This window comes from Oculina patagonica, chromosome 3, assembly GCF_052425735.1.
Source record: "Oculina patagonica isolate OP01 chromosome 3, crgOcupat, whole genome shotgun sequence".
NCBI classification, from domain to species: Eukaryota; Metazoa; Cnidaria; class Anthozoa; order Scleractinia; family Oculinidae; genus Oculina; species Oculina patagonica.
In genome coordinates, this window is record NC_135760.1 from 1169837 (window position 1) to 1180873 (window position 11037).

The 11037-nt window shown below is 35.7% G+C and overlaps 1 protein-coding gene across 1 annotated transcript; it reads left to right on the forward strand.

The window, feature by feature from the left end:
- Positions 1-7345: 7345 nt before the first annotated feature.
- On the forward strand, positions 7346-9240 carry LOC144645535 (adenosine receptor A3-like). The gene has a single exon (XM_078505113.1). It carries the CDS (start codon positions 7906-7908, stop codon positions 8950-8952), a length of 1047 nt encoding a protein of 348 aa, XP_078361239.1. The 5' UTR covers positions 7346-7905; the 3' UTR covers positions 8953-9240.
- The last annotated feature ends 1797 nt before the right edge of the window (positions 9241-11037 follow it).

Sequence of the window (11037 nt, forward strand, 5' to 3'; positions counted from 1 at the left end):
GATGACTTCAACAGTTGGATTCCAATCAAGGATTTGAAAGATATATAAACAATTTTTAAGAGTGCCTTAAAATCAATTATCAAGTATTACACATGCAAATAAAAATATTAAGTATAATATTTTTATAAATCAGTATTTGATTACAAAAAATATTTTAGGACATACATTCATTTTAAAAAAACATTGAATTTATCAACAACTAATTTTTCATCTAATTGATTTTCATTATAAAAAAAGGTATCAATATTTATAATACTACAGCCGTTATCAAAAAGCATTTCGACAATATCTAAATTAAACAAATTTGATATTACGTAATTAGTATCTTTATAATTATCAAAATATGCTTCAATATAATCGGCCCATGGGTTAGCCCCGCCATCCATAACAATTACACTGTTTGGCTGATTAAATACCATGTGCTTGAAATTAAATTCATCTTCTAAGATTTTAGCAATTATTTTAATATCATTCGATCTATTATTTTTATCCGAGGTTAAACCGATTATAAATCTTTTATTATTCATATATATATTACAAAGAGATTTTATTTTTATATGGATTTATGTGTTTTTCCCTTAAACGCACTATAAAAAACACATATAAAAAAAAAATGTGTCATAATATTATATGAGTAAAGCAGATATAAAAAACAACCAATTATCTAATTTAATCAATGAAATAACATCAAATCATGATACAAACAGTTGCTCAAAACATGTAATATCTATACTAAAACTTGTAATAGCACTCAATAAAAGAGCTCAATTAAATGAAAAAATATTATTCCATTTAAAATCCATCTCAAATTTAAATCCAATAAAAAACATCCATAAGCTACAAGAATTGAGTAATCATTTAGATTCTCAAGTTAAAAAAATTGATATTTTAAAATCACAAATCATCAATTCAAACATTAAAAAAATAGAAATCATTATAAAAGATGATAATATAAATTTATCTGAATGTTAAATGACCAATCCACTATAAAAGAGATATAAAAAATAATGTATAATAAATATTATAATGGCATCAAATTACATCAAAGAAAAATTCGTTGAGATGATGAATATCATAGAAAAACATTGCATTAAAGACAATACACTTTTCTTACAATTAAGTGAAAAGGAACAATCAAATATATTAGTTAACATTTGTACTGATCTCGGTATAATATCAAATATGATTCTACATAAAAACATGTTAAAAAATCTGATAAAAATACAAAAATATTATATTGAAAATGTAATATAAGACGTTCATTTTAAACGCACTAAAATGCAAGATTTTTAAAAAAGAGTATAAGAGCATTTTTTAAATAATGTGATTTTTGAAATAAATTTCAAAAACATCATAAAACAAGGCCCGAAAAGCTTCTTACGAAGCTTTTTTACCCACCAAGGCCTTGTGATTTTTTAACATTCGTCCCATCCCCCTCCTCGATCTTACGATCTGCGGTGCCGGACTCATTAAAATCTGCTTCGCTTGGTTTTCCAGATTCATATTTCAGTTATGATCTCAAGGCTTGTTTAAACGCACTGTATCCAAAATTTTGAAAAAGGTATAAGAGCATATTTATTTATACTAATTGAGCAAATAAAATTTAAAAATTTTATTTGAACATCAGTCTCTATATGACATAAACTAAAGTTTATGTCATATGAGACGGCTACGCTTGGATTCAGTTTTGATTACAGGGTTTGTTTTCAGGATTGATACAGTTTTGATTACAGGGTTTGTTTTCAGGATTGGTTTCCATTTTTGTTTTCCATTTTTGTTTTCCGTATTTGATCCCAACAACGGGAAGTAGTTATGTACTAAATCTCTAAGGCAAAAAATTTTTTGCCTTAGAGTGTAGTACATTACTACTATCCAGATTCTCTCTCTCTCTCTCTCTCTCCCTCTTTTTCGCAAAATAGTCTTTACTTATAACTTCGTCAGAGACTTGCTTTCGAAGTGCAAATCTACGTTAAAACGCGTCAACGAACTGAACTCCCAAAGACGGCACAGAGAAAATCAATACCCTACAAGAAACAGTGCGAAGACGTCAAAGAAATTAAAAATGCAAACGAAGCTTGAGGGCGACCCTTTTAGCAAATGATGCAATTATGTATAAGATGATTTTTGGTCTTTCAGTGACGGGCAACTAATAGGGTTGGTTGAAAAAAAAGCTTGCAAATTGCGTCAAAAAATAATGCCCATGCCGAGACGCAGAACCATACCGACAGAAACGTTTAGTTTTGAAGAACACGGTCATATATGACGACGTTAGAAATTCTCCTTTTAAAATATTAAAAATATTAAATATTTTTGATATATTTTTAATAAAGCCAAAAATAGTTTCATTATGCACGCGACACAGTTAGGCAATTTGTTTGTTTGTTTCATACTTTCATACTTTGACGTAAGTTAAAAGTGGCAGCTTAGCTGATGTGTGCGCCACCACCTGGATACACTCCAGACTCCAGGTCCACTCTTTGGACCTGGAGTGAGAATCAGGCTGAATCCATGTGGTGGCATTTTCCGAAAAAGGCTCCCAATGTACATTTTACATAACAAAACATAACATAATTTGTGATTATTCTCTCTAAAGTTCGAGAAATAAAAAAGTTATAAAGATAAAGAAAAGATTAGCTTCAAAATCTACTTTGACATTAAAAAAATATAGAATTACAGTTCATAAAGATTATTAATAACAGCCCCCCCCCCCCCCCCCCCCTGTCCCGAAGGAAAAAGAAAATAGTTATAAGGTCTCAGCTAAAAGTACATTATCGGACTGCTCTCATAAAAGTCACATAGTGATGTTTTAGCTCTAGTATTATCCGGTATAGAGCTCAAGGACTTTGCAGCAAAATATCTAAAAGAGTTCAGACCGTAAGTTTTTGATGACGGTTTTTTATAGTAAAGGGGTAGTTTACAGATCACAGAGTAACCGATCTTTTAGATACGGTGGGTACCCTTGAAAGTACAGGTATTTATAAATAGCGATAAAGATGCTGTGGATCCGCCTGTCACTGAGGGTTACATCACCTATCTATCTAATCGTTGTTTGTGTACTTGCCAAAAAGTAGCTTACGGAATCTAATTTAACATTTAACTAATTATTTTTTTTTTTTGCACCCAATGGAAATATGTTCATCAAATTAGAGTTTCTTTATCCACAGCCAAATATTCTTCACTGGAAAGGAAAAAACATGGTTAGTTTTTCCCATTATCAAGGCTTGATGTTTGCTGTGATTGACTAGTACACTTGTATGCCATTTTTCCTGTACCTGTCGTTTGCAATGCCAGCGTTAAACATTATCCGTCTATCCAGTGCTACAGGGTCAGTGTCCGAACCATATTGTTGTTCGTCATCGGCATATACACATGATGAAAAATGTCACATGGAAAACTTAAAGTGAAGATTTTTGGCCATTGAGATAACATGCCAACACGTAGATAAAGCCTTATTTTAGCTTTATATCCTTCAAAAATGGCCAGTTTGAAACCGGCTTAAAATGTACAGTTTGGGCTTTTGGAGGAAACGCCATCATGTACATGTGGATTCAGCCTAATGTTCACTCCAGGTCTAAAAGAATCGAATAACTAAGTGACAGATAAACGGAAAATGGAGATTTTTATCCGTTTTGATGAACTGTCACCACCTAGAGAAAGCCTTATCTTTACTCCAGATCATTTAAAAAGGATATTTATTATACGCAGAAAAAAATAAATGTTTTTATGTAGCTTGTGACGCAGTAGTCCCCAGCTTCCAGTGAGGACTTGCATCATTTCTCCTTACATAAAAATGAGGCAACCTGGGGACTAGTTCGACCTTCGTTGAAGCATTATCACAAAATGGCGTATTCCAGCTTTCCCTCTCTCCGCTCCCTGTCTTATATGTTACCGAACGTGAAGCGGGTTTTCCCCACCTTTGCTGGGATATTTCCTTTTTTGTTTTTCTAATGTTATCTTTAACTGATTGTTTTGAAATAAAACGGCCACACCTGTGGCCAAAATATCCCAAATGGGAATGTCTGTTTTTGTCCCAGCAAACAGAACTCAGCCAAAGCAGCACACATGTCTTACCAATAAGTATGTTTTCATTAATTAAGAAGGAGCAAGATACATAAACTGCTAGTTTTAAGCTTAAAAATGTACCGTTTGGACCTTTTGGGAAAACAGCACCACGTTTGTGGTGGATTCATCCACATGCTTGTTTGTTCGTTTTATTTTTTGAATATTTGTTTTATTTTTTACTATCTAAAGGCCTGCATAGACTGCATGAGGTCGGCAGCAAGCTAAGCTTCCTACCATGGGTAAGTCAATAGAGAGAAATTAAAATGGCGAAACCCATGCATTATGACCCGGTGTTGCTCTCTCATGTTTTTTTTTGCTTTTTCCCTCTAACGGTGTAAATATAAAAGTTTTTGTAATCAAATTTTAATTCTTGACGCAAGCGCAACCTTTTATGAATTTATTTCCAAGATTGAGAAATGTTATTTGCATCGCAAATATTTTCACATCTGTTCGACAGCGCATGTTCGGTATCGGTGTCAAAGTAAGAATTTTGCTGTATTGCAGGAGTACAGTCCAAACTTTCAATCTCCTCAAGTCCCATGAGTGCGAAAAGAAAAATTCCTCGCCTAACGGCTTGTAATTTACAAGTCTTTCTCGTGCACTCCCAACATTCCGCGTGGGTTTATTGAGCCAGCAGTAAATCAACAAAAAGTGAGGTTTATCGCCTTAAAAAAGTGTATTCACTGCTGTCAGCAGTAATGGACTATGTATATGAATCAAAGTCTCTTCGAGATACCGACTTTTTTGCATGAAGTATGAGTCGAAGGTTTATCCTGTGCATTGTTCTTCAAACTTATCATTACAGCTGCTTTGTAGTTTAGTTTAACAATTTCCTATCTTCGCGGAGGAAATGCAGCCATATAATTTTGTCAAAAATGGCTCGTCCGTGCCGGGTATTTATACACATATTCCTCAACATTACACAAATAAACAGTTCAAATTTCACCGAGATCTGACAATTCTATAGTTTAAAATTGCAAGGACCTTTCGAGGCAGTCGATTACGGCAGCGAAATTAGAAAATGAAACAGCAAAATATGCGTTCGACGCTTTGTTTTGCGACGCCATATTTGAATTGTTATAGGTAGACCGCTGTTCAATGTGTTCAAGGCCGTATCGTTACGATTGCTCCACGAAAAAGCACGAAAAAAATACGTATATTTCCGACTACTGTCGGAGAAAACATTGCGCATATAATTGCGGCGTAAACAAATCGATACACTCAAACTGCGTTTTGTCTAGGCTCTGCGAGGGTCGGATATCAAGACAGCTTCTTCGTGGGCTTAAGAAAAATTAAACAAAAGCCATATATACAGTGAATGATTTCGAATTATATTTGAAGATGAAATACGAAAGAATTTTGCTGTCTTTGACTGAAATTCCACTCAAACTGCGTAGATACGATCGCATGTTGTAAAGCCGATTCATGCAACATTGCTGTCAACGCGAGGTCACGTCCCTAACGACCTAGGCTGATGACGAAATAGAATGGCGCTTGTAGCGACTAAATTTGGCCTAATTTTTAACCGCTCCTAAGCTGAAAGATGCCCCCATCTCTTGCATTTGTTTTAACTTCAATAATATCTTTGAAAAGAGCGAGTTTTTTGGTATGGTTTATTTTTGACGTTTGTAATTTTTAAACGATGTAAGTGCTAGTGATTATTTATTCGTGTTTTAGCGTTAGTTACGCAATCCATTGTTTGTTCGACGCTTTTTATAGATCGCCTTTCAGACACACGTGCGTTGAGATAAGAAAGCTGACATGTCACTTTTAAAATTGTTATATAACGTTTGTAAATGTGACAAGTCACGTTTTTTCCACGAGATCGCAAGTGATCACCCACAGCGGAAAGTAATCCCTTGAGAAATTAAAACAGTCCCTTGAGAAATTAAAAAAGTCCCTTGAGAGTTAACAAGAATGTGAATTTTGCCCAACATAACTGCTATTCTCCTACTTTCGCTTGTAAACAAGCAAAAAGTTCGAAAAAATGACTACATTATTCTAAGACGTCGAGATTAATATCGGTGTATATTCATTACAACACACTCGTGGATATTCATTAAGACGTAGTCTAGTTAATCACACTGCGTTGTGAATTTTACTCCAGTGGATGTATTATATTCCTCAAATTTAAACCATGGAGGATTATTTATACATGGCATTAATAACTAAAAGAAAGAAAAGGTTCTCAGCAACCTCTTCTAAGGCATACAGCAAATAATACGTTTACAAACAGAAAGACCGTCCATTCATCCATTTTACTTAGAGCTTATTTGCCGCTCTCCTAACAGGATGCACTAATGAATTATTTAGATTGGTTTTCAAGGTGAGTTAGAAAAGTTATTAGTCGCAGGAACAATTGTTCATACAAGCACAATACAATTGCTGTGCTCTTGATTACGACAATGTTTCTCTCGACTCGTTTGCCAAAACGGAGGGCTCTTTGTATTTGCATTGACTTTACAGTATAAAGGGGAACATAAAAAGAGAAGGGTTTTCTTGGAACCTCTTCAGAGGCATACACCGAAGAAATACCCTTACAACCTTTCAACTAGAAAAATTATTGTTTTTATCACTATACATGCATTTTAAACTGACAATGCAAAAAGATCGGTCTTCAAGGTCAATGCTAAAAAATTATTAATAAGATCTAGACGTAGATTCCGACCGTTATAGTTACAGATTCAGTTCTTTAATTTCTTGAGATACAATGCATTCTGTTGCGAACGGAAATAATTTTCCCTGCTCAGACAAAACAACTCGGCTTGTAATAACAAATGTGCTATAAGTAGGGAACTTTTAACAAGCCTCCGGCATTCAAGTCCCAGTTTCAATTGACTGTCTATGTGTAAGATTATAATAAAAGTAATACGACAAAAAATGAAGTGTGCAGCAATCAACCTTACTCAAGGCGGAAATTAAAAAAGCCATTACTTCCTTTTACTGAATTTTTATCATTATCGTTTCGTATAAAGAATAGACAACTGGCTAGCATGATTTCATCTTTTTGGATTTTAATAATTAAGCTGTTATCAATGCATCATTTTATAGGCAGATTTTCGGTACGCAATCTCATATTTTTGACGTATTCTTTTTTGTTCGATCACTGTGAATAATTCCGTGACTTTCCAACACCCACTCTGAAATACCCACTTTGGTAATAAAAGAAAATCGAAACTCAGCCGAGTCGCAAGTTAATATTTAGTTTATCGGCCAACATCCTGTGTCGTCTTCTTAGATCGTTCACTATATAGCTATAGAATGGTCACCAAAGTCTAGACTTTGGAGATCCCCATCGAACATGCATGTATTACAAATAGACGGGCCTTTGCGCTGAGTGATTGAGTGTTTGTTCGAGCTGTTTCATAAATAAAAGCCAATGAATACACAGGAACTGCTTTTCACATACATGTAACTAGATGACCAATCATCGTGGCGCGTTACTCAAAATTTATATTGACAAGTGTCACTCAGCAATACATTTGGGACTCTTCGCATGGCTAATGGCCTTGCCAGATGCTCCTATCAGCAAATCTTGTCCTTTAAGGCAAACGAAGCTGCATTTCATTTAAAATGGTCGATGAGTTTACTTGCGCACTTAAAAACGATGTCAGCTGTCAGTTTTGTTTACTCAAATGTCGCTTTTTGTCTCGTTATATTAATCCTTCTGGAAGGCATTCTATTCATTCAGTGATCCAAATTAGAGGAAGTTGTTTCGCGAGGATTTAAATATAAGAACTTTCTTAATCATCACCCGGTGGCATTTGAAAGATTTTCAATAGATCCGTTAGAAAGATTAGTTCTTAAAATACTGACTGCCGTTTTATCTGAATATATATTATCATGAACTTCACATTGAGTCTTCCACCTCGCTCAACATTTCTGGTCGTTTTGGAGTCAGGTGCTGCGGTAATTTTCATGATCCTGGCGTTAACTGGTAATCTTACCGTCTGCTTGGCAATTTCTCGAAACCGGCTTCTAAGAACGGTGCCAAACTTCCTCCTCTTAAATCTGGCCGCTGCTGATATCCTCAGCGCAGTCGTCAGCTTCCCAATTCTCATCTCTGTTCTCGTCAATGGTATCTGGGGATTCCACGAAAGCGTTTGCCAATTTCAGGCTTTCCAAACGTACGTCTCCTACTCCTGCAGTCTTTTAACCCTGACTGTCACAAGCGTTACAAGGTACTACGCCACAGTCCACCCAGTCAAGCATCGTGGAATATTCAAAGTAAAAACAGTCTGCATATTGATCTCAGTCGTTTGGGCTACATCGTTTGCGTTCGCCACCATGCCTCTTCTCGGATGGGGACGGTATCAGTTTGAACCGTTCTACGCTCTCTGTATCCACGATCACACCTCCAGTGAATCCTACAACATGTTCTTATTTTTCTTCTTGATTGTTAATACGACAGTCATTGTAACGTGTTATTCAAAGATTTCCAAAGCCATGAAGAGAAGAAATCGCCAAGTCCATTCGCTGTTTGCTCAAGGCTCGAGCTCTAGGCAGCTGGAAATAATAAACGCACAAGAGGTGAAACTAACAAACACGATCTTCATAGTGATATGCCTATTTGCCATATGTTATGTGCCAACAATTATTCTAGGATTTTTAATGTTCACTCCAGTGGATGTCCCGCGATTTGCCAGAATGCTCTCAACATTTTCTGTGGGTTTAACTTCCGTTGTAAATCCAATTGTATACTGGGTACGAAGCAAAGCTTTTCGCGGAGCACTGATGGGGATTTGTAGAAAAAATAATTCTCTACGCATTGATGTAAGTGAAAGCGTTGGTTGTTCAAACTCGGTAGAGCTGGCGTCTGTTTCAAACAGAAATATGGCCGGCATTAAGAAAACAAATACATCAACTTTGCTAGAAAACAAGAGTCTTTAGCAAAATGGTGGCGACAGCATTAATTAGTGTAGTTACCGGGAACCAAAGGAAAAGGAACACTGAAATTTGAATTTGCAAACATAAAGCTTGTATATTGGTACTTATACGTTTAAAGGAAAAAATACAGTATTTTATCAACTAAAGAGTTGAATAAAAGACGTTTTTGGACCAGAAATGTTTATGGTACACCTGCCAACACCACTGCCTCGCTGTAAGGATTTTCTACATAATTAAAGATTTTAAGTGAAGTCTGAAAATCAATTCTAATGGCAAATGAGACTAGTTTAATTATTTTGGTCAACGAAGAACGCCACATTCTTAAAAATCATCTTTAAAGACTCATCTGATCTGATTTCAGTTTCAAATTTATTCAGATCTCATGAAAGGTTTGCAGCAAGTTAAAATATGTAATGTCAGTCATTTTTTTGCGTGTGTGTGTGTGATACCACAAGTATTGCTCAGTGTATTTTTAGCTAAACTAGAACGCGTTTCCATGGTAACAGTTAAAATTTTATTCACACTGAATAAATCTAAAAGCATTAGCGAAAACCTGTGGTCAATATATTTTGTGAAGTAAACCAAAATTTGGTGTAATTGACTTATTTACCTGGTTGATAACATCGGAGATAATCCCAGTGCCAAGAAAACATTAAGAGTGAAATGCACGAACATTTTTTTCCCTTAAAAATATTGGACGATTTTCAACACAAAAACGGTCTTATCTACGTACTCGCTTTTAATAAATAAATAGCGGTATTTCCGTTTAAATAAAATACAAAAAAACAAATATAGGTATTATCTTCAAGTTATTTTATTCAAATGAAAGAGCTCATATTCATCTTGCCGTTTCTCATTATGAAACTAATAACAAAAAACAATGTTTAATTTCTAAAACACAGGTTTTTATATTGGACTACTGCTGTATATTTAAATTTGCGGTAAGACAAAGGGCAACGAAAAACTCATAAAGGCAGCTGAATCAATATTGTTTCGGTTAACGTAATAGCAAAAGGCATGTTGGAAATGAAAATTGCACAGAACGAAACGACTTTTCGCCAGTATGCTTCAGTAAAATTTTTTATCAAAGATAACGATTCCATAAAAGTCCACAAAACAGTCGCCCTGTTGCCGCACACTTGACGACCGTTTTCGAATATTATTATTTTTTTGACGCCTGTTTGACATGTTTTTATTGCACCCCATCGCACAGCCAATCAAAACGTAAAATACTCTGTGAGGCGGACAACTCAAAGTAATCACACGCTGATGAATGACAGGTGCAGGTTGGTTAAGAGAGGATAATGGCCGAATGGTATGTTTTAAAAATCACTGTAATTGGAGGTTTCACATAAAATTTGACACCAAAATAAACTGAAGTAGACCCGAATTGCTCGTGCATCCCTGTTTTATTCATTCTTTATTTACATCTTATTTCAAACAAATTTAACCCGCACCCCCCACACCTCCAAACGAAAGTTGGGCAAATCAAAACAAGAGAAAGTAGTTAGTTGTTTGGTAGGTTGATCAGGCGGTAGGTTGGTCGGTGGGCTGGCTGATTGGTTGTTTGGTCGGTTTGTTGATTCATTGACTGACTGACTGACTGACTGACTGACTGACTGACTGACTGACTGACTGACTGACTGACTGACTGACTGACAGACTGACTGACTGACTCACTGACTCACTGACTCACTGACGGACTGACTGACTCATTGACTGACTGATTGATTGACTGACTGACTGACTGACTGACTGACTGACTGACTGACTGACTGACTGACTGACTGACTGACTGACTGACCGACTGACCTCTTAAGCTGTCCGGTTCCAAGAATTCCACTCTTCTCGTTCATTCTAGCAACAGCGTGGTTGCTTTCATTCGCTCCTTATCAAGGCGGTATTGCAAAACTTCGGAGCCGTGAGTTATGTATATTTCAAAAAGTCGAAAAAGGAGCATTCCGAGTTCGAATTTCTTTAAAAAAGGGGAGGATTTATATCGATGTTTACCAGGATTTGTTTTGAAACTGGCAAAAACAAACTTGAAAATGCATGGCCCTAGTAGCAACTTATGCAGCATTCCGCCAA

Excerpts from the sequence above, each read along its gene's own strand:
- LOC144645535 (XM_078505113.1), top strand. The coding sequence starts at position 7,906 with ATGAACTTCACATTGAGTCTTCCACCTCGCTCAACATTTCTGGTCGTT.